General features: G+C 41.5%; 1 protein-coding gene across 1 annotated transcript; it reads left to right on the top strand.

The window, feature by feature from the left end:
• Window positions 1-23,385: 23,385 nt before the first annotated feature.
• On the top strand, window positions 23,386-24,558 carry LOC106095066 (keratin, type I cytoskeletal 9-like). The gene is made up of 2 exons (XM_013262306.2): window positions 23,386-23,441; window positions 23,509-24,558. The coding sequence occupies exons 1-2, from the start codon at window positions 23,439-23,441 to the stop codon at window positions 24,478-24,480; spliced, it is 975 nt and encodes a 324-aa protein (XP_013117760.2). The 5' UTR covers window positions 23,386-23,438; the 3' UTR covers window positions 24,481-24,558.
• Window positions 24,559-25,666: the final 1,108 nt, after the last annotated feature.

Raw genomic sequence — 25,666 nt, 5'->3', positions numbered from 1 at the left:
CTGTTGTGGTTGTGTTCGGTCATCCGTGAGGGTGGCCGCGTTGATTGTGAGTCCCATGTTGATGCAGATATGTGTGGCATAGCCCGTGAGGGCTGTCGTGTCCTGTTTGTGTTTGTGTATATCGTCCTGTTGTATGTTTGATGCATACTTTTGTAGGCTGGCTTGAGGTCGGCTTGGGGCGATTCATTTCTTCCAGATGACCAGTCCGGAACTGTTTGGGGTTCAACTGGTAGTAGTCCTTTAAGGCTACGAAGTCTGACCGGAGATTTTAATCTGGTACCACAGGTGTCTGGAGCCCCTGGAACTTCGGTTCTAGCCTGACAATGGTGAGGCCCCAGTAGGGAGTAATGTGGTGACTGTGGTTTGTACCCAAATCGCGAGTAGAGCATAAGCTCGGCGTGGAGTTGCGTTTTCAACCGGGTGCCGTGACCCATAGATCGGAAGGAGTTTTAGGTAGTGCTTCGCTCCTAAACAAGGAGGTGAACACGTCCAAATACGTGGGATCAAATTGGTACTCATGTGTGGGTTACCACATGTGGGGCCGTTGGTAGACGCATTGTATTTACCCTTGAGCCTCGCAGGTTTGGGCCATGACGCAAGCCGTCTGTGGTATCAAAATAACTTAGCCTAACCTTCATATTTTGCAAAGTCCGCTTTTTAACCCCACATTCAGGAGCGTTTTAAGAAGACTCACAGATATTGAGCGCTATGTAGACGGGCCGTATTCTCGAAATGGGGCCTAAATCCGAGGACAGTTCACTGGCTTTACAGGAGCGTGATTAGACCAATACTTACTTACGCCTCAGTAGTTTGGTGGACTGCTATGGAGAAAAGGCGCAACATAAGGACCATACAATAGGTTCAGAGAACCCGAGAACTACTCGGGAACCGGAGACTATTCTAGATATCCGACCCATTGGCAAACAGATTAAGTGTGAGGCAGCCACTGCGGCTATGAGACTTAAGGCGATGGGAGAATGGATTGAGGATGGGAGCAGCTCATATCATGGCGGTATAATCGAGGCGACATGATCTTCCAGATGGCAATACTAGGGTTCCCTCAGTCCAAGACTGTGCCACTGGCAGCAGTGCCTCGCTTTCAACCTCAAGTGTCGTCTCAGGAATCTGACGATAGGAAACCTCCTGGTTTCCTAGGTTTCCAGGAGGTTTCCTATCGTCAGATTCCTGAGACGACACTTGAAGTTGAAAGCGAGGCGCTGCTGCCAGTGGCACAGTCTTGGACTGAGGGAACCCTAGTGTTGCCATGTGGAGGATCATGTTACACGGGTGGATCAAAGCTAGAGGACAGCGTGGGCCTGGGGGTCTAAATTGAGAACTCGGGGACCGAGATCTGTTTTAGACTGCCTGACCATAATACGGTCCTGCAGGGGGAGATCTGGGCGATCACAGAATACGGTGGTGTGGTGCTAAAGCGAGAAGTGTGAACATCTTTACGGACAGTAAAATGGCCATAAGGGCTATAATAACCAGGACGCTAATGCCGCGAACAGGCTTGCAGTGTAAGACAAAGATTAACGCCTTCTCTGAGGATGGCACAATCCGCATCGTTTGGGTGCCGCGACATAACGCAGTAAGGGGGAATGAAAGGGCAGATGATTTGGCAGTGAATGCCAGAGGACTGCCTCTGGTTAACCCATAGCCTTTCGAGTCGACGCAGTCCGATTTAAGGGTGTGGGCGACGAACGCCCATATAACAGTGGAAACCCCGAAACAGTCGGTAGGACGGCGAAAATCCTATGGAGTTATCCACATCGTGAAAGGATGAGGCTATTACTGAAAGCAAGTAAGAAGGAGGTCAGTATAGCTTTCGGTATCATAACGGGACACATAGGACTACGAGCTCACTCATGCAAAATCGGTGCGGCAAGGGTTAGCATGTGGTCATGTGGGGAAGTGATGACACGTTGGACCATTTCCTATGTCATTGCCCGGCTTTCGCGGCTAAAAGACACCCGTACTTAGGTGGGGACACAATATCAGACATGAAACAACTTAGGGGAGTGGTAAGGAAAACAATTAAGGATTTTGTAAGTACCACGGAATTCCCAACCTAAAATTTTCTTTTTCGAGGTTACTTTTTAGTTTTTAGAGCGCACAAAAAGCCGATTGCTAGCTTAGGTGTATGTCCATAGTGGCATGGGGCTGATTCATATCCACACCCTCTTTTCAACCTAAACTAAGCTAACACCATATAATCTCAGTCGGCACATAAGTCCGCATTTGGTGTTTATTTTGGGATGGAACGACTGACACGGAAACAAATGTTGATTGAAAATTCGTTCTCTACTACCAAATATATTTCCCTTGAACCCAATATTGTACCAAATGTTTCGCCTAACCGCTGTTGGCGCTAATGTGTTTTGGTGTCCCCCAGAGGCTTGACCCAAACTTGGGCGCCGATAATGTAGTCTACTTCCAAAGACCTTTCATTTGAACCCCATATTGTTCCAAACGGTCTTCATGTCAGTTTACAGAGATTTTTGGGAGTTAGGCGGCCTCTCCAACACTTAGCGACGCATTATCCCATTGTGCATTAGTCAGGCATTATTCTAAGACATTAATTAATGTTAATAAAAATGCTGTATATGACTTATCTCTAGCATTTCCAATACTAATAAAAATTCATAAAAGCTTTAAATTTTCAGTCTTCTTGTTTCGTTTTTAATATTTACATAGTATTGGGTTGCCCAAAAAGTAATTGCGGATTTTTCATATAGTCGGCGTTGACAAATTTTTTCACAGCTTGTGACTCTGTAATTGCATTCTTTCTCCTGTCAGTTATCAGCTGTTACTTTAAGCTTGCTTTAGAAAAAAAGTGTAAAAAAAGTATATTTGATTAAAGTTCATTCTAAGTTTTATTAAAAATGCATTTACTTTCGTTTAAAAAAAAAATCCGCAATTACTTTTTGGGCAACCCAATAGATAATAGACTCTCTAGAAATGCCCATAAACGACGTAAAGCCAACGCAAACAATTTCACAGAGCGATCATCAAAACCCTTTAAAACAAAAGCACTAACGAAAGCCACAATCTTCACAATGCTTGGCGAAAACGAAGATGAACGTTTATGCTCTAGGCATTTTGGTCTGTATACTGGTACTTGGCGAACACGTGCACGTGAGAGATACTTCACTCACTCTTGCTCTGACTTCCGACCCGAAATCTTGACCTTTATCAAGTACGCCAATAAAATACCCACAGAGAAAAAATTGAATCAAAGCTTTGATTTACCGATTTTTTGTGAAATACTGGTTTTCCAGAGTACAAAGGGAAACCTCTATTTTGGAAATAAATTCCATCAAAAATTTAAGGCATGAATGAAAATTTTTTAGAAGAGTCAAATGATTCATTTTTCAAGTTTTTTGTCTATTAGGGCGAGATAATTAAATTTTACAATTTTTGTTTGTTTCTCTTTCGAGACGAGCTCGATGATCGGAGATGCAAATGGAAAAGGAAAGCCAATGATAGCAACACACACCAACCACTATGGGACGCGTTTCGTCTATGGTTAGAAGACTTTTCAACCATATTAGGTGTGATGACTTCAAGGGTCGTGGGTTTGCATGTTGTTTTTGAATCGTATTACCACATTAACCACGCTCGACAACCCTGTCTATTAGCTGTACTTTTCCCAATGCATGTATTTTTGTGTAATGACAGACATTCTTTCTGTGACAAATTACACTTCTTCCGTACTACACAAGATTTTGTGCATCTGTTGGAAGTTGCATTGATGGCTTCGAACGCTAAGACAACGGCAATGGCTCTCGCTGTTGCTCCGTGTGCCCAGGTTCGAATCCTGGCCGGGCTCTGACGAATTTTTAATTTTTCAAGTTTTTTGCCGCGAGATCATTAAATTTTACAATTTTTGTTTGTTTTTCATTCGAGACGAGCTTAATCAAAAACAAGTAAAAGCGTGCTAAGTTCGGCCGGGCCGAATCTTATATACCCTCCACCATGGATCGCATTTGTCGAGTTCTTTTCCCGGCATCTCTTCTTAGGCAAAAAAAGGATATAAGAAAAGATTTTCTCTGCTATTAGAGCGATATCAAGATATGGTCCGGTTTGGACCACAATTAAATTATATGTTGGAGACCTGTGTAAAATGTCAGCCAATTCGAATAAGAATTGCGCCCTTTGTGGGCTCAAGAAGTAAAATAGAGAGATCGATTTTTATGGGAGCTGTATCGGCCTATAGACCGATTCAGACCATAATAAACACGTATGTTAATGGTCATGAGAGAATCCGTCGTACAAAATTTCAGGCAAATCGGATAATAATTGCGACCTCTAGAGGCTCAAGAAGTCAAGATCCCAGATCGGTTTATATGGCAGGTTATAAACCGACTTGTACTTTATTTTATATTGTTGTTAAAAGTAACAATAAAAAACGTCTTGCGAAATTTCAGCCAAATCGGATAGGAATTGCGCCCATTAGAAGCTCAAGAAGTCCCCAGATCTGTTTATATGACAGCTATATCAGGTTATGAACCGATTTGAACCATACTTTGCACAGTTGTTGGATATCATAACAAAATACTACGTGCCAAAATTCATTCAAATTGGATAAGAATTGCGCTCTCTAGAGGCTCAACAAGTCAAGACCCAAGATCGGTTTATATGACAGCTATATAAGGTTATGGACCGATTTGAACCATACTTGGCACATTTGTTGGATATCGTAACAAAACACGTCGTGCACAATTTCATTCCCATCGGATAGGAATTGCGCTCTCAGAGGCTCAAGAAGTCAAGACCCAAGATCGGTTTATATGACAGCTATATAAGGTTATGGACCGATTTGAACCATACTTGGCACAGTTGTTGGATATCGTAACAAAACACGTCGTGCACAATTTCATTCCCATCGGATAAGAATTGCGCACTATAGAGGCTCAAGAAGTCAAGACCCCAGATCGGTTGATATGGCAGCTATATCAGGTTATGAACCGATTTGAACCATACTTGGCACAGTTGTTGGATATAATAACAAAACACGTCGTGCAAAATTTCATTCCAATCGGATAAGAATTGCGCACTCTAGAGGCTCAAGAAGTCAAGACCCAAGATCGGTTTATATGGCAGCTATATCAAAACATGGACCGATATGGCCCATTTACAATACCAACCGACCTACACTAATAAGAAGTATTTGTGCAAAATTCCAAGCGGCTAGTTTTATTCCTTCGGAAGTTAGCGTGCTTTCGACAGACAGACAGACGGACGGACATGGCTAGATCGACATAAAATTTCAAGAGGATCAAGAATATATATACTTTATGGAGTCTCAGACGAATATTTCGAGTAGTTACAATCAGAATGACGAAATTAGTATACCCCCCATCTTATGGTGGAGGGTATAAAAAAAAATCAAATGATAATAAAATTTCAAACAAAAGGAAAATGTAGGTAAAAATTTGTTAAAAAAAAACTATTAAATGGCAAAGTCGGGCAGCGCCAACTAACCTATAAGGGGCAATACCACCTTTTAGATGCTATATCATAATCTTGTGACCAAGTTTAGGTCACATTTATTGTCCGATTGTCATGAAATTTTGCACAAGTGTCTCTTTTGGCCCAAGGATTTGATTTTGAATGAAATCGGTTCAGATTTAGATATAGCTCCTATATATTGGGTTGCCCAAAAAGTAATTGCGGATTTTTCATATAGTCGGCGTTGACAAATTTTTTCACAGCTTGTGACTCTGTAATTGCATTCTTTCTTCTGTCAGTTATCAGCTGTTACTTTTAGCTTGCTTTAGAAAAAAAGTGTAAAAGAAGTATATTTGATTAAAGTTCATTCTAAGTTTTATTAAAAATGCATTTACTTTCTTTTAAAAAAAATCCGCAATTACTTTTTGGGCAACCCAATATATTTTTCATCCGATATGGCCTTTAAAGGCTGTAGAAGCCACAGTTTTGGTCCGATCTTTACAAAATTTGGCATGAGGTGTTTTATTCAGCGTCCTCATATGTGTGCAGACTTTCATAAAAATAGTTTCAGATTTAAATACAGCTCCCATATATATCTTTCATCCGATAAGGCCTTTTAAGGCTGTAGAAGCCACAGTTTTGGTCCGATCTTTACAAAGTGTTTTCTTTGAAGTTTCAATACGACTGCAAAATTTCATAAAAATCGGTTCAGATTTAAATATAGCACCCATATATATCTTTCATCCGATAAGGCCTTTTAAGGCTGTAGAAGCCACAATTTAGGACCGATTTTTACAAAATTTGGCATGAGGTGTTTTATTCAGCGTCCTTATATGTGTGCATTAGTTTATTACCCAATTTCGCTGAAATTTGAAAAAGTGGGTTATTTTAAGCCTCCCGACATCCGACTCAAATATGGTACAGATCGGACTATATTTAGACATAGCTGCCATATAGACCGATCTGCCGATTAAGGGTCTGAAACCCATAAAAGCTTTATTTTTTAACAGATTTCGGCGAAATTGGGAAAAAGTAGGTTATTTTAAGCCTCTCGACGTTTCACCTAAATATTGATCAAATCGGACTATATTTAGATATAGCTACCATATAGACCGATCTCGAGATAAATGGTCTGAAGCCCATAACAGCTTTATTTTTTAACCGATTTCGCTGAAATTTAAAACAATGAGTAGTTTTACGCCTCCCAACGTAGAACCCAAATATGGTTTAGATCGGACTATATTTACATATAGCTGCCATATAGACCGATCTCCCGATAAAGGCTCTGAAGCCCATAAGATCTCTATTTATTACCCGATTTCGCTGAAATTTGAAACAGTGGGTAGTTTTAGGTCTCCCGATATCAGTCCCAAATATGGTTCCGATCGGACTATATTTAGATATAGCTGCCATATAGACCGGTCTCCCGATAAAGGGTCTGAAGCCCATTAAAGCTTTATTTGTTACCCGATTACGCTGAAATTTGAAAAAGTTGGTTATTGTAAGCCTCCCGACATCCGACTCAAATATGCTACAGATCGGACTAAATTTAGATATAGCTGCCATATAGACCGATCTCCAAATAAAGGGTCTGAAGCCCATAAAACTTTATTACGCGATTTTGTTGAAATTTCGCGTAGTTTTACGCTTGCCAACATCCGACTCAAATATGGTTCAGATTGGACTGTATTTAGATATAGCTTTCCTATAGGCCGATATGCCGGTTAAGGGTCTGAATCTCATAAAAGCTTTATTTTTTACACGATTTTGTTGAAATTTAAAATACAAAATTCAACAGTGGCTTATATTTATTAAACCACTCAATGTCCGTGCCGAATTTGGATGCATAAGTTATCGAATTTTCACCGGATTGTGACGAAAGGGGGTTGACATATATACCCAAGGTGGTGAGTATCCAAAGTTCGGCCCGGGCGAACTTAATACATTTTTACTTGTTTCTTTTCATTTTGCTTTTCTTGGTACATAGAAAAGCAAAATCCACTATTCTAAAAATAAATTTCGTTTTTTGTGCCTTAAATCGCTTGAATTTTAATTTTTAAAGAAACGAGACAAATGTGTTTCACTTTAGTTCTACAATCCCATGGCAGCCGGATGTGCGTACCGGATTGACCCGATGGATTCCTTCATCGACAAGGGCTGCAGCCTCAGTGTACAACACACTCCAAACAACAACAACAACTTTAGCTCTACCCTACCAATATGGGAGGTGCAAGATATGCTTACTTCCGAAGCAGTTTAGAATATCCGAATATCCGGTTTAATTTAGTAGCCACATTAAATTTACCATATATAATTTGTAAATAGTACCGCTTTTTTCTAAGTTCCTCTTTTGAATCAAAGGTAATCGAATCCAAAGAGTTTGTCTGTGTGGGCCAACGAAAAAAAATCTTTCTCGCTCAAAGCCAAAACTGCTACTGAACATAGCACAAATGAGGTAGCTTCTTAATATATGGGATGTATTGTTTCAATATGCTGCTACACAAACAATTCGGCACGAAACTTTAGACTAATCTAAATTATAAACAGGTCTTTATTAAGCTAATAAAAATATAATTATAGCCCAGATAATTATGAAAGCGTCAGTCATTAACAATTGTTATTAACAACCTTGTCTAAAACGTGTGGCCATAATTAGGAAACACCAGCCACCAAGCACAAGAACACGAATATATTGAACATAATTAGCGGTCAAGCCAGCAGGCAGCGACACCTGTTGCGCAGTAGACAAACCAAAGGAGAATGGCAGTGACACCAAAAAATACTGTGCACCGGCAAATATGTGAAATTCGCCAACGACAAACACTCATGAAAACAGCCCTGACAAACGTGCACAGGCGGCAATCTCAGTTGTCGACGCTCTCCCTCTTTCTCTCTCTCTCTCTCTTGCTGTGCACTCCTCGAAAGCAATTTGTATTCTTAATTGTATTTATTATTAATTGCTTATTTATATTTCCGGTATACTTTTCAAAGTTTTACAAATTGCGAATAATACCTTCCAAGCAGCTGATAATAACTTTGAGGCGAGGAGAAGACAAAAATGAAACGAGGCACCACAAATTATTCGCCATCTCACACAATGATGATTGAAAAATAAGGAGGAGGCACCGAATAAGTAACCAAAAAAAACAAACCAAAACGCCAATTGCGTTAAAAAAAGTGCAAGTAATTGTTGTACGAATGTAAAGCTGGCAAAAAAGATGAGAAGAATTCAAAAAATAACAATGTGACAAGACATTAACGTAATGAAATGTTTCACAAAGATTGAATCGGACTCATAAAGTCGACTTGCAAATGCACTTCAGTTAGTAAAATCAAACGGCCGAAGGTGTAAAACTCCAATCTAGCGAGTTCCCAGCTGGTGAATAGGAAGAGGAGCCAGTAGTGGTCACCTCAACCCACCAACCTTAAGCTTAACTTAGCGCCGCTGAAGTGCCGCCCTTTCCCCTTTGACTAAAAAACAAGTAAAAATGCACAAAGTTCGACTGGGCCGAACTTTGAATACCCGCCACATTGGTTATACATATTAACCTCATTACGTCAAGTCCGATGAAAAACACATCTTCTTATATATAAAATTGAATTTGTGTTTGTTTGCCTGTTCCGTATAGACTCAAAAATGTCTAAGCCGATTATCTTGAAGTTTTCACAGATGGTGCTAATGATCCCGTGGTGAAAATTGGCTACTTCATATTTTTGGTATCTGAAGGGGGGGCGGACCCTCCCCTTTTCCCAAATTTTCAGAAACACCAGAAATTTTGCGAAATGTTGTGTGCTCTCTTATAGTAACCTACAAATAAAAATTTGGCATCCAAATTTCGGATTGCGTACCTAGGGGGAGCGCCCCACCCCAAAACCTACCAAACATATATTTAGACCAATCACGCCAATATGGGACTCAAATGAAAGGTATTTAGGATAAGAAAACGTATCTGATATCCAATTGTCAGACCAAGTGCTAGGGGGACCACCCCAAGCCCCAAAACAGCCCTAAATCGGGCATAGATTGTGTAGGTTGGTCTGGAAAGAAAAATAGGCTATATAAATTTTGATATCAGGAGGGGGGCGGACCCTCCCCCTTACCCTAATTTTCAGAAACGCCAGATCTCGGAGATGGGTGGTGCGATTTAAGCGAAATTTTGTGTGCTCTCTTAAAGTAACCTACAAACCTACCAAACATATATTTAGACTAATCACGACAATATGGGACTCAAATGAAAGGTATTTAGGATAAGAAAACGTATCTGATATCCAATGATCAGACCAAGTGCTAGGCGGACCACCCCAAGCCCAAAACAGCCCTAAATCGGGCATAGATTGTGTAGGTTGGTCTGGAAAGAAAAATATCAGGAGGGGGGCGGACCCTCCCCCATACCCTAATTTTCAGAAACGCCAGATCTCGGAGATGGGTGGTGCGATTTAAGCGAAATTGAGTGTGCTCTCTTAAAGTAACCTACAAACAAAAATTTGGCATCCAAATTTCGGGTGGGCTACCTAGGGGGAGCGCCCCACCCCAAAACCTACCAAGCATATATTTAGACCAATCACGACACTACGGGACTCAAATGAAAGGTATTTAGGATAAGAAAACGTATATGATATCCAATTGTCAGACCAAGTGGTAGGGGGACCACCCCAAGCCCAAAACAGCCCTAAATCGGGCATAGATTGTGTAGGTTGGTCTGGAAAGAAAAATAGGCTATATAAATTTTTGATATCAGGAGGGGGGCGGACCCTCACCCTTACCCTAATTTTCAGAAACGCCAGATCTCGGAGATGGGTGGTGCGATTTAAGCGAAATTTTGTGTGCTCTCTTAAAGTAACCTACAAACAAAAATTTGGCATCCAAATTTCGGGTGGGGTACCTAGGGGGAGCGCCCCACCCCAAAACCTACCAAACATATATTTAGACCAATCACGCCAATATGGGACTCAAATGAAAGGTATTTAGGATAAGAAAACGTATATGATATCCAATTGTCAGACCAAGTGCTAGGGGGACCACCCCAAGCCCCAAAACACCCCTAAATCGGACATATTTACCCACCATGGCAATATGGGACACAAATGAAAGGTATTTGCGAGTAGAATACGAAACTGATATCCATATGTGGGACCAAGTTTCTGGGTGTCCACGCCTTTCCAAAACACCCCCCAAACAGGACTTATTTAGTGACCATGGGAATGTGGGACTCAAATAAAAGATATTTAGGAGTAAAATATAAATCTGATATCCAAATATGGGCCCAAGTTCCCTTCCCCAAAACAGGACTTATTTACTGACCATGGTAATATGAGCTTAAATAAAAGGTATTTGAGGGTAGATTACGAATCTGATATCCAGATGTAGGGCCAAGTATTTGGGGGGGCCGCCCATCCCCCAAAGAGGACAAATTTACGACCATAGCAATATGGGGCTCAAATGATAGGTCTTTGGAAGTAAAGCACGAATCTGATAACAATATTCGGGAGAATTGTCTATGGGGCCACCCCATCCCCATAACACCAACCAAATAGGAAGTATTCCCTGACCCTTAAATAGGAAACGAATTTGATAATCAATTTTGAGGCCAATGGCAATATGGGGTTCAAATAAATGATACAAAGATATATGAGAATAAAGCACGTTGTTGATACAGTTTCAGGGCTTAGTGTTTGGAGGACCACTCCACTCACCAAAACACCAGTAAATCAGGCATATTTACCGACCATGTCAAAATGGGGCTTAAATGAAAGGTATTTGCGGGAAGAGCAAGAATTGATAACCACTTTCGGGAGCAATTTTCTGGGGGCCTGCCCCTTTTCCCAAATACCCCAGAAGCAGCAATTTTTTACTGACAAAATAGAGCTCCGATAAAGGTATTTGGAGGAGGAGTAGATACCAAATTTGGAATCCAATCCGTATAGCCTCAAAAACGGCTGAACCGATTACCTTGAAATTTTCACAGATTGTGTAGGTTGATCTGGCAGGAAACATAGGCTATATAATTTGATATCGGGAGGCGGGCGGACCCTCCCCCTTACCCCAAAAGTACTACCCAAAAATAAAAGTGGACCGATCGGGACAATATGGGGTTCAAATAAAAGGTATTTAAGAGTAGAGTACGAATTTCATAATAAAAAATGGGTCCAAGTACCTGGGGGCCGCCGAGCCCCAAAACCTCTTAAAATAAGTTTACTTAACGATCATGGCAATATGGGACTCAAATGAAAGGTATTCGGGAGTAGATTACGAATATGGTCAGGAAATAGGAATAGATTTTACAACTTATTGATAGCGGGAGGGGGCGGACCCTCTCCCTTACCCGAAAAGTACTACCCAAAAATAAAAGTGGACCGATCGGGACAATATGGGATTCAAACGTAAGGTATTCAAAAGTAGAGTACGAATTTCATAACAAAAGTTGGGTCCCAGTACCTTGGGGACGCCCTAGAGCCAAAACACCTTAAAAAATGTTTATTTGACGATCATGACAATACGGGACTCAAACGAAAGATATTCCGATGTAGATTACGAATATGGTTAGGAAATAGGAATAGGCTTCATAATTTATTGATAATGGAAGGGGGCGGACCCTCTACCGTTACCCCGAAAACACCACCCAAAATAAAAAAAAAGTATGCGGGAAAAGTATGCGGGAGTAGATAACGAATCTGGCATACAAATTCATGTTGAAGTATAGGGTGTCACCCTACCCCCACAAAAACTTCCAAAATGTGCCATTAGCCAATTACGGATATATGGGACTCGGTTTGTTTGTTCCGTATAGACTGAAAAACGGCAGAACTGATTTTCTCGAAATTTTCGCATATTGTGTAGGTTGGTCTGGAAGGAAACATAGGTTATATACGGGGGACGAACCCTCCCCCTTATGACAAAAACACAACCCAAAATCTAAAGTTAACCGATCGGGACAATATCGGTATCAAATGAAAGGTATTGGAGAGTAGAATGCGAAATGGTATTAAAATTTGAGTCTATGTACCCATCGGGCCACAACGCCAAAACTCCCCATACAGACATATTCGATGTTCATTTCAATATGGGGCCCAAAGGTTTTCGGGAGTAGATTTCGAATCTGGCATACAAAATCAGATCGAAGTATAGGGGTCTAGCCACCCCTCAAAAACGCCTTTAAACCCATTATGACTATATGATACTTGGCTGAACCGATGTTCTTAAAATTTCATAGATTGTTTACTTTTGTTTGAAAGGAAACATAGGCTTTATAATTTTTAGATATCGGGTGGAGGCGTACCCTCCCCCTTACCTCAAAAAATGCCACCCATATCCAAAAGTGGTTCGATGGGAACAATAAAGGTATCAAATGAAAGTATTGGAGACCAGAAAATGAATATGGTATTTAAATTTAGGTCCAAGTACCCAGCGGGCCCCCAAAACCAAAAAACCTCTAAACAGATAAATTCGAAGTTCATGGCAATATGGGACTCAAATGAAAGGTATTAGGCAGCAGATTACAAATATGGCATAAAACATTAGGTCCAAGTAATGGGCGTCGCTCACCCCCAGGTACCCCCAAATGGGCATATTAGCCGATCATGGTTATATGGGACTCAAATTAAAGCTGTAAAGGAGTACATTACGAATATGACAATACAATTTGTCTAGGTGGCGCTTTTCCTCTTAAAGATACCTCAAATGGGTTATTTGTCCGATTATGACAACATGGGACTCAAATAAAAGGTATTTGAGAGTAGAAAACGAATTGATATCCAATTTTAGAGCCAAGTGTTTTGGGCAATATGGAGCTCCAATCAACGATATTTGGGAATGAAGAACGAATTTGATATCTATTTTCATTGCAAAGTGCCGGTGGCCGCCTCAGCCCCAAAACACTCTCCAAACAGTTGATATTTACCGACCATGGCAATATGGGGCTCAAATTGAAGAGATTTGGAAGTGCAGCACGAATTTGATATGCATATTTGAGTCGAAGTATCTGAGGTGCCATCCCTCTCCTAATGAGAACATTACCCTAGGAAAAGCATTACCACCAGGAACCGAGAAGGGGCAAATTCTCACACACAAATGAGTGATTTCCGATTCAAGTTTAAACTCAATGATAAGGGACGTTTTTTTTATAGCCGACTCCGAACGGCGTCCCGCAGTGCGACACCTCTTTGGGGAAAAATTTTATAAATGACCATGCATATCATTGTACCTCGCAAATGCCGCCAACATTAAGAGGGGATAAACACCACTTTGTCCGATGTTCTTGCCAGGATTCGAACGCGTTCAGCATCATAGGCTACAATAGCAAGAATTCAGGATGAAGTGTCCCCACCCTAAAAAGATATTAGAGAGTTAAGAAGGCGCAGCGGAGCGGGCCCGGTTCAGCTTGTAAACAATATAAATATTTTTCCGCAAAAAGTTAACACTTACAAAAATTTAAAAAATTTGGGTGTTTTTGCGACACAAATAAACTTAAATGAATAAAAACACAAAATTATTTTTTGTTTATAAAAGATTTATGGTCGCTATTATGATTTAGTTTTGTTTTTAAGTAAATTTCCTTATATTTTAAGATAATTGGATTTTCGACATTTATGTCAAATAAATCAATTTGGTTTTCATTGAGTGCCCATTTGTCGATAAGCTCGCAAAAGCACAACAATAAATTTTGCAGCAGCTACATAATATCAAAAAATTAAATCATTGAGATTACAAATCGAGTTTCAGACAGGTTAACGGCTGCTTTATTGAATAAACAAAAGGTTTAATTTTAAAACACACAATGCAATAATGTTACATATTGCCGTTCGGAGTGTAATGTTGTATTGAAGATCTTTAAATCAACTTTTTGGACGCTCTAAATGAGGAAAAGAAATCCTATGACAATATCAATTGCCTAGATTAGTTTTTCTAATAGTCGTTGTAAGAAAGATAGGAACTTTGTTTGGCTCTCTGGCTGACATTTTTTCCGAGGCAGATAAAAGGCTCAAATTGGCAGATTTGGATGGTATACAAGATTTGGCCCTGCCGCACTTACCCCGTTTTCACTCGTTTTGACCTTGAGACGAAACGTTTGAAATTGGTACAAATCTGTTATCTAATATTTTTTCGATTACTTATGAGTAATTAATCTCATCTTTTATGCAACAAGTCAAAAGGTGTTAAGTTCGGCCGGGCCGAACTTTGGATACCCACCACCTCGGGTATATATGTAAACCACCTTTCATCAAAATCCGGTGAAAAATGCATACCTTATGTCCCATAGCAGTTATATGGAAATATGATCCGATTTGGACCATATACTAATAAGTACAAGTCATTGTTCAAAACTGTATAACAAAATATTGGTCTTTTTAGTAGCTATATCTAAAAATAAACCGATCTGAACCATATACACATGGATGTCGAAAAGCCTAATATAAGTCAATGTGTCAAATTTCAGTTAAATCGGAATATAAATTCGTCTTTTTGGGGGCCAAGACTTTAAATCGAGGTATCGGTCTATATGGCAGCTATATCCAAATCTTGATCGATCTGAGTGAAATTGAAGAAGGATGTCGAAGGGCCCAACACAACTCACTGTCCCGAGAGATCGGTCTATATGGCAGCTATATGCAAATCTTGACCGATCTGTGCCACAATGCAGAACTATGTAATGGGGTTTAACCTAACTCAATGTCCCAAATTTCGGCGACATCGGACAATAAATGCGCCTTTTATGGGCCTAAGATCCTAAATCGGAGGATCGGTCTATATGACAGCTATATCCAAATCTGGACCGATCTGAGCCAAATTGACGAAGGATGTCGAAGAGCCAAATATAACTCACTGTCCCAAATTTCGGCGACATCGGAAAATAAATGCGCCTTTTATGGGCAAAAACCTTAAATCGAGAGATCGGTCTATATGGCAGCTATATCCAATTCTGGACCGATCTGGGCCAAATTGACGAAGGATGTCGAGGGGCCTAGCATAACTCACTGTCTTAAATTTCAGTAAAATCGGATAATAAATGTGGCTTTTATGGGTAAAAAACCTTAAATCGAGATCGGTCTATATGGCAGCTATATCCAATTCTGGACCGATCTGGGCCAAATTGACGAAGAATGTCGAAGGGCCTAACACAACTCACTGACCCAAATTTCAGCAAAATCGGATAATAAACGTGGCTTTTATGGCCCTTAGACCCTAACTCTGAGGATCGGTCTATATGGCAGCTATATCCAAATCTGGACCGATCTGGGCCAAATTGATGAAGGATGCCGAAGGGCCTAACACAACTCACTGTCTCAAATTTCAGCAAAATCGGATAATAATTGCGGCTTTTATGGGTCTTAGACCCTAAATCTGAGGATCGGTCTATATGGCAGCTTTTTCCAAATCTGTACCGATCTGGGCAAAATTGATGAAGGATGCCGTAGGGCCTAACACAACTCACTGTCTCAAATTTCGGCAAAATCGGATAATAATTGCGGCTTTTATGGGCCAAAGACTCTAAATCAGCGGATCGGTCTATATGGGGACTATATCAAGGTATAGGCCGATCTAGCTCATCTTCGAACTTAACCTGCTTAGGGAAAAAGAAAAGACTGTGCAAAATTTCAGCTCAATATCTCTATTTTTAAAGACTGTTGCGTGATTTCAACAGACAGATGGACAAACGGACGGACATGCCTGGATCGCCGTAGATTTTTACGATTTTTACGACCCTTATAGGGTCGGATATGGATATTTCGATGTGTTGCAAACGGAATGACAAAATGAATATATCCCCATCCTTCGGTGGTCGGTGTAAAAATGGATTTGTGTTTGTTTGCTCCGTATAGACTCAAAACGGCCGTACCGATTATCTTGAAATTATCACAGATTGTGTAGGTGGGTCTGGAAGGAAACGTAGCTATATTAGTTTTTGTTACCGAAAGGGGGGCGGACCCTCCCCCTTACCACAACAGTACCACCCAAAAATAAAAGTGAACCGATCAGCACAATATGGGATTCAAATGAAAGGTATTCAGGCGTAGAATACGAATTTCACATTAAGAATTGGGTCCAAATAACTGGACCGCTCCAACTCCAAAATTCCCTAAAATAGGTTCATGGGACGAGCATGACAATATGGGACTCAAATAAAAGGTATTCGGGAGTAGATTACGAATATGGTCAGGCAGAAGAAATATGCTTTATAATTTGTTGATATCGGAAGGGGACGGACCCACCCCGTTACCCCGAAAATACCACCCAAAATCACAAGTAAACCGATAAAGATAATATGGATATCAAATGAAAGGCATTGAAGAGTAGAATACGAACATGGTATTGAAAATTGCGTTCAAGTACCCAAGAAGTCGCCCTAACCATTCAGATTTCACAGATTGTGTAGGTTGGTTTGGAAGGAAACATAGGCTATATTTTATTTTTTGATATCGAAGGGGGAGACGGACCCTCCCCCTTACACCAAAAGTACTACCCAAAAATAACAATGTACCGATCAGGACAATATGTGACTCAAATAAAAGGTATTCAGGAATAGAGTACGAATTTCATATTAAAAATTGGGTCCAAGTAACTGGGGGGCCGCCTCAACACCAAAACACCCTAAACTAGGACGATCATGACAATATGAGTCTCAAATGAAAGGGAGTAAATTTCGAATATAGTCAGAATGAAGGAATAGGCTTTATTATTTGAGGATATCGAAAGGGGGAGGACCCTCCCCCGTTAATGCAAAAACACCACCCAAAATCAAAAGTGGACCTATAAGAACAATTTTGATATCAAAAGAAAGATATTGAAGAGTAGAATACGAACATGGTATGTCGTATAGAAGAGGACGCGTGCGAAGGAGTTCGAAAAGGTCCAGAGATTGGCCTGCGTCTGGGTCGCAGGGACACTGAGATCCGCATATAAGGCAGGCCTGGAGGCGATGCTGGATATGCAACCCATTGAGGCCTATATTCGAAACTGCGCCGCCAGGGTCGCGCTTAGGCTGAAGGAGCTTGGCATGCTGAAGGAGGATGCTTGCGGCCACAGTTCGATCCTGGGTGTTATGGATGCAGAGAGTGCGCTTTTTACTCCTGCAGGAGAATGTTCAGTAGGAAGTGGGGGTAACTCCCACGATGATTTATTGGTTGTATACGACCATCGTGAGACAAGTACTGACCTATGGAGCACTGGTATGGTGGAATGTCGTAGAGAGGAGAACGCGTGCGAAGGAATTCGAGAAGGTCCAGAGGGTTGCCTGTGTCGGCATCGCAGGGACACTGAGATCCGCATCGCAGGCAGTCCTGGAGGCGATATTGGATATTCAGCCCACTGAAGCCTATGTTAGGAACTGAGCCGCCAGGGTCGCGCTTGTGCTGAGGGAGCTCGGCATGCTAGAGGAGGATAGTTGCGGCCGCAAGTAGTCCTGGAGGCGATTCTGGATATACAGCCCATTGAGGCCTATATTCGGAGCTGCCCCGCCAGGGTCGCGCTTGAGCTGAGGGAGCTCGGCATGGATAGTTGCGGCCACATTTCGATTCTGGGTATTATGGATGCGGAGGGTAGACTGAGGAGGATCTCCGACTACCTGGCACCAGTGTCGACTGGAGTGAGGGCATTCGGGATTCGTTTACCTGGGAGGAATGAACGGAAAGCGAATGCTGTACTTGAGGAGGATGAGACCTCGATTTACACCGATGGCTCCAAGATGGAGTCAGGTACTGAATTGCGGGTCTACTCTAAAGCACTCAATATCGGCATGTCTTTGAGACTGCCGGACGAGTGTACGGTCTTTCAGGCAGTTGCCTGTGGCATTGCAGTGGCCGCAATGGAAATTCGGGTAAAAGATTTACCCCGCTCTCGATACTCAAAATTTATGTGGACAGTATATGGCGGCGCTCAAGGCCCTGGGGTCGAGGATGGTGAGGTCAAGATATGTGGCGGAGTGTTTGGAGTCCCTGGATAAGCTCCGGACCCACGATATGACGCTGAGATGGGTTTCTGGGCACGAGGGGATTCCAGGAAATGAGTGGGCGGACGAGTGCGCCAAGAGGGGTTCGTATGCGACGGGCGGACCAGTCACCGGTCTTGCCTACGTGCCATTTGTCGAGCTACTGAACACAGTAGAGGGGATGTCGTACTGAAAAGGCGCTTTGGCCGGAGAAGGACGAGGGAGTTGCTGGCTTTCGATAAGAGGTCGATGAGTACCTTAACAGGGGTCATAACCCGACTCTGTGCCATAGGCCGCTTGGCGGCGCGCTTGAATATACCGCACAATGACTTCTGTAGGGGTTGCCTCGATGAGGATGAAGAGGAGACTATTGGGCACTTGCTGTTTTCATGTCTGGGGGTCTGCAGGGACTTAGGCTCTCCTTTCTGGGGAGCCGTCTGTGATCTGAATGAAGTTGCGAACATACCTCTGGTAGGTCTCCTGAGATTTGTTGAAGGAACAGGATGGTTTCAACGGAGGGTGCCATAAGCTCCGTCGTAGGTATATCCGTGCTTGGGTGGGGATTGGCGTTGCTTTTCCCCCCGGCAGGGTTCTCCAATCCTCCTGGCTTTTTCTTTAATTCGTGTATAACCTCTATTCCGAGGTCTCACATCTTCTTTCTCTTTGGCCAATGGCTATGTGTTTCCCGAAACGAATGTAGCTTGTATTCTACCATAAAAATAAGTTTTTGTGGACAAATCTTATCTCAGTCCCTCAATGGTATATACCTTCAAATTTTAAATGTCTTGGCAATTTTAATCTCAGATAGTAATGGTATATCTTAGTCTACTAAGCTGGCCTTATATTTGCTAACAGGTCTAAATTAGTCTCTACGGACATTTAAAATTTTCTAAGACTATGACGCTGTTAATGAAGAAAAATCGGTATTCCCTACTTTTTTGTTCAAAAACAAACAAAAGCTTTGTTTTTAAGCAAAACAAAAAAAAAATGTTTAAAAAGGTTCCCAAAGGTTATACATAATAGTTACAGACGACTTAGGAAAAGATTAAATGTCGTTGAACTCCGACCATTGAAATTAGTTTCCATAGCCACCACTGTGCATTAAATGAAGATCACAGTTATACAAAAAAAATACGTTTTTCTTTCTTTCTTTAAAAAACGCATAATGGTGTAAACTTTGGTAACCAAAATAAGAGGGTTTTCCCCAAACAAACTACATTTCGCCACTTCTATATTTGTTTAACTATTTTGTGATATATACGCAGAAAAACAACTTGACAAAAATGCCTTGTCTTAATGAATAGTATTTAGCATATTTAAGAGATATATCTTGAAGCTAAATATAAATGTTGTTGGAACATTTGACAAGCACTTCTAGCGCTATCACAAAAAAATCTAAACACAAAAGCGATTAATTTGGCTTTCCAACATACAAATAACTAAAGAAAACAAGTAAAAGCGTGCTAAGCTCGGACGGGCCGAATCTTATATACCTTCCACCATGGATCGCATTTGTCGCGTTCTTTTCCCGGCATCTCTTCTTAGGCAAAAAAGGGTAAAAGAAAAGATTTGCTCTGCTGTAAAAGCGATATCAAGATAAGTTCCGGTTTATATGTTAAATTATATGTTGGAGACCTGTGTAAAATTTCAGCCAATTCCGATAAGAATTGCGCACTTTGGGGGCTCAAGAAGTAAAATGGAGAGATTGATTTATATGGGAGCTGTATCAGTCAATGGACCGATTCAGACCATAATAAACACGTATGTTGATGGTCATGAGTGGATCCGTCGTACAAAATTTCAGGCAAATCGGATAATAATTGCGACCTCTAGAGGCTCAAGAAGTCAAGATCCCAGATCGGTTTATATGGCAGTTATATCAGGTTATAAACCGATTTGAACCTTATTCAACACAGTTATTAGATACCATAACAAAATACTTCGTTAAAAATTTCATTCTAATCGGATTAAAATTGCGCCCTCTAGAGGCTCACGATGTCAAGACCGAAGATCGGTTTATATGGCAGCTATATCAGGTTAAAGACCGATTTGCGTCATGCTTGACTCAGTTGTTGGACAGCATAACAAAACACGTCGTGCAAGATTTCATTCCAATCGGATTAGAATTGCGCCCCCTAGAGGCTCAAGAAGTCAAGATTCAGATCGGTTTATATGGCAGCTATATCAGGTTATGAACCGATTTGAGCCATATTTAACACAGTTGTTGGATATCATAGCAAAACACGTCGTGCAAAATATCATTCCAATCGGATTAGAATTGCGCCCTCTAGAGGCTCAAGAAGTCAAGACCCAAGATCGGTTTATATGGCAGCCATATCAGGTTATGGACCGATTTGCGCCATACTTGGCACAGTTGTGGGATATCATAGCAAAGCACGTCGTGCAAAATATAATTCCAATCGGATAAGAATTGCGCCCTCTAGAGGCTCAAGAAGTCAAGACCCAAGATCGGTTCATATGGCAGCTATATCAGGTTATGGACCGATTTGAACCTTATTTGCAACAGTTGTTGGATATCATAACAAAATACTTCTTGCAAAATTTCATTCCAATCGGATTAGAATTGCGCCCTCTAGAGGCTCAAGAAGTCAAGACCCAAGATCGGAAGTCAAGACCCAAGATCGGCCAGCTATATCAGGTTATGAACCGATTTGAACCATACTTAGCACAATTGTTGGATACAATAGCAAAACACGTCGTGCAAAATTTCATTCCAATCGGATTAAAATTGCGCCCTCTAGAGGCTCACGATGGCAAGACCGAAGATCGGTTTATATGGCAGCTATATCAGGTTATAAACCGATTTGCGCCATACTTGCCACAGTTGTTGGGTATCATAAGAAAACACGAAAACACGGATAAGGATTGCGACCCCTAGAGGCTCAAGAAGTCAAGATCCCAGATCGGTTTATATGGCAGCTATATCAGGTTATTGACCGATTTGCGCCATACTTCGCACAGTTTTTGGACATCATAAGAAAACAAGTCGTGCAAAATTGCATTCCAATCGGATGAAAATTGCGCCCTCTAGAAGCTCAATAAGTCAAGACCCAAGATCGGTTCCTATGGCAGCTATATCAGGTTATGAACCGATTTGAGCCTTATTTGGCACAGTTGTTAGATATCATAACAAAACACGTTGTGCAAAATTTCATTCAAATCGGATTAGAATTGAGGCCTCTAGAGGCTCAAGAAGTCAAGACCAAAGATCGGTTTATATGGCAGCTATATCAGGTTATAAACCGATTTGCGCCATACTTGGCACAGTTGTTGGATATCATAACAAAACACGTCGTGCAAAATTTCATTTCAATCGGATTAGAAGTGCGCCCTCCAGAGGCTCAAGAAGTCAAGACCCAAGATCGGATAATATGGCAGCCATATCAGGTTACAGACCGATTTGCGCCATACTCGGCACAGTTGTGGGATATCATAGCAAAGCACGTCGTGCAAAATTTAATTCCAATCGGATAAGAATTGCGCCCTCTAGAGGCTCAAGAAGTCAAGACCCAAGATCGGTTTATATGACAGCTATATCAGGTTATGAACCGATTTGGACCTTATTTGGCACAGTTGTTAGATATCATAACAAAACACGTCGTGCAAAATTTCATTCCAATCGGATAAGAATTGCGCCCTCTAGAGGCTCAAGAAGTCAAGACCCAAGATCGGTTTATATGCCAGCTATATCAGGTTATGGACCGATTTGAACCATACTTGGCACAGTTGTTGAATATCGTAAGAAAACATGTTGTGCAAAATTTCATTCCAATCCGATAAGAATTGCTCCCTCTAGAGGTTCATGAAGTCAAGACCCAAGATCGGTTTATATGGCAGCTATATCAAAACATGGACCGATATGGCCCATTTAAAATCCCAACCGACCTACACTAATAAGAAGTATTTGTGCGAAATTTCAAGCGGCTAGCTTTACTCCATGAGTGCTTTCGACAGACAGACGGACGGACGGAGGGACAGACAGACAGACGGACGGACGGACAGACAGACAGATCAAGAATATATATACTTTATGCGGTCTTAGACGAATATTTCGAGGGGTTACAAACAGGATGACGAAATTAGTATACCCCCATCCTATGATGGAGGGTATAAAAATTCTTGTGCAATCATTTCTCACATCACCCATATTTTTATGCAGATTTATCTGACAATTGGTTATTAATTTTGTGGCGTTGGCGTTTGCGGCGGCGCTTATCTATGAATCTATCATCTGAAACAAATTGGCTTCTGTAGGGCAACTGCTGTAGACCAAGAGCCATAGCAAATGGCAAATTTGCAAAATCATAGCATCAAGTTGATGGAGCAACAACACCAATCAAAACAGAAAAATGATTAAGCAGGTTTCCCAGGTCCCCAAGTTGAAGGAGACGCAATGACACTAACAGCACTACCAAGATGCACAATTAAAGGATGACAACTGCCAATTAAAATAATTAGCGTTCTGAAAGAGATTTATGAAAATAAATAAATATTTCTCTCTAATAGAATCCATCATGTATCGGATGCTAGCAGGCAGAATACAATTTGCGGGCGCTGAAACAAAAAAAAAAAAAAAACAAAACAAAAATTGCCAATAGAGGGACAAACATCTAGACCGCTTGCCTGTCTGTCCCTTGAAGCATACTTGTACGAAAACATGAAAGCGTAGATCTTAGTCCGGGTGCTTTTTTTTTTGTAGCTTTCAAATACAATTTTTTGTAGCGTTTTTTCTCCTTCGTTTCTTTGGACAAACAAAACTGCGAGTAAAAAAAAAAAACATTAAACATTTGCTAAGCCATAATACATCATAAGGTGGGGGGGACATGATACAAAAAACGCAGCAGCCAGAGAGAGGGAGAAACAAAAATAACTGATAATCATCATCGTCCACCATGGAGAATAGAAAAATGGGTTTACCAAGAAGTTTAGCTGGCGTTCATATAAAATGTTTCAGATTTTACAAATGGAATCACATTTGGTCATAGACCACAATTCGTACAGTAACATAACTCACATACACTGCTCCTAACGACAACAACAATGGTAAGATTTTGAGGGTTCCCCCCTAATCGGACAATGGATTAACAAACGTTTTGCTCTGCTCTTGCAGAAACTGTTGGTGGTCGCTTTAGCTTTGGTGGCTGTAGTTGCCGCTGATGTCTCCGAATTAGGATATAACTATCCTCAACCCGGTGGTGGAGGCGGTGGTGGCCATGGCGGCTCACATGGTGGCTCCCATGGTGGGTCATTTGGCGGATCTCAAGGTGGTTCCTTTGGTGGTGGTCAAGGTGGTTCCTTTGGTGGTGCTTCCCATGGTGGTTCCTTTGGCGGTGCTTCCCATGGTGGTTCCTTTGGCGGTGCTTCTCATGGTGCCGGCGCATCTTTTGGTGGCTCTCATGGTGGCGGCGCTTCTTTCGGTGGTTCTGCTTCAGCCCCCTCCAGATCTTATGTTCCTCCAGCAGCTGCTCCCTCTGCACCCGCTAGATCTTATGTTCCCCCCGCATCTGCTCCAGCTTCGGGCCACCATTCCGGCGGCGGCTCTCATCATGGAGGTTCATTCTCTTCCAGTGGTAGTGCTTCCTTTGGCGGTTCTCATGGTGGTGCTGCTTCTGCTCCTTCACGTTCCTATGTTCCACCAGCTGCTGGCGGTGCTTCCTTTGGCGGTTCACATGGTGGTGCTTCCCATGGCGGTGCTTCCCATGGTGGTGCTTCCCACGGTGGTGCTTCCTTTGGCGGTGCTTCCTTTGGCGGCTCTCACGGTGGTGCTTCTCACCATGCCGCCGCTTCAGCTCCCGCTCCCTCCCGTTCATATGTTCCACCTGCCCAACAACAAGCCCATCATGCTGTAGCCTCAGCTCCTGCACCCTCTTACTCATCGGGCGGTTCCTCTGGTGGCTTCGGCTCCCATGGTGGTTCCTCTGGTGGCTTCAGCTCCCATGGTGGTTCCTCCGGTGGCTTCAGCTCCCATGGTGGTTCCTCCGGTGGCTTCAGCTCCCATGGTGGTTCCTCTGGAGGTTTCAGTTCCGGCGGTGGTGATGAAGGTTACAACTATCCCAACCCACAACGTGTTCATCGTTTTTAAAAATAACAAAGTTTACATACTTAGTGTGTTCAGAATGAGTGATTTTATTGGAATTCAAATGTGATTAAATACAGGATTTTTTTTTAGTGAAGCAAATAAATTGTTTGAAGTGTTAGAAATAAAAACAAAAAAATAAAAAAAAAAAATTATTTTCTTTGTCACTCAAATTTTTATATAAAGGCTAGGAGTGTCCTGCGACAGAGTGCTAAACATACATGTCATACAGCAAATGGTATAATCCTAGAGAAATCGTAAGAAAGTTTTGCAAGACAGGATGTCCACTATAAGTGGTAATAGAGCCCAAAATATGGTTCTTCCTCAAAAGTAGTCAAGAGCAGGAAGGGATTTTGTTTGAAAATGAAGAATTTACAAAAAAAAAAACAAAAATCGGTTTCAATCACCAAATTAATTGACTCAATTAATTTTCATTTGATAATACCAATTTACGTTTTTAAAGAAGTATTTGAAAATATGTCAATCAAAAACAAGTAAAAAGGCGTTAAGTTCGCCAGGATACCCACCACCTCGGGTATAAACGTAAACCACCTTTCCTCAAAATCCGGTGAATAATGCATACCTTATGCCTCATTTCCGATTTGGATCGAATACTAATAAATACAAGTCATTGTTCAATTGTGTATAACAAAATTTTGATCTTTTTCGTAGCTATATCTAAAAATAAACCCATCTGAACCATATACGACACGGATGTCGAAAAGCCTTACATAAGTCACTGTGTCTAATTTCAGTGAAATTGGATTATAAATGCGTCTTTTATGGGGGCAAGACTTTAAATCCAGATATCGGTCTATATGGCAGCTATATCCAAATGTGGACCGATTTGGGCCAAGGTGCAGAAAAATTTCGAAGGGCCTAACACAACTCAATGTCCCAAATTCCGGCGAAATCGGACAATAAATACGCCTTTTATGGCCCCAAAACCTTAAATCGAGAGATCGGTCTATATGGCAGCTATAATCAAATCTGAACCGATCCGATCCAAATTGAAGGAGGATGCCGAACTTCCTAACACAACTAATTGTCCCAAATTTTGACGAAATCGGGCAATAAATGCGCCTTTTATGGGCTAAAAACCTTAAATCGAAATATCGGTCTATATGACAGCTATATCCAAATCTGGACCGATCTGTGCAAAAGTATGTCGTAGGGCTTAACATAACTCACC

This window comes from Stomoxys calcitrans, chromosome 1 (genome assembly GCF_963082655.1).
Source record: "Stomoxys calcitrans chromosome 1, idStoCalc2.1, whole genome shotgun sequence".
Taxonomy (NCBI): Eukaryota; Metazoa; Arthropoda; class Insecta; order Diptera; family Muscidae; genus Stomoxys; species Stomoxys calcitrans.
Note: the sequence above shows the minus strand (reverse complement) of the source record. Positions and strands in the feature narration are given on the sequence as shown.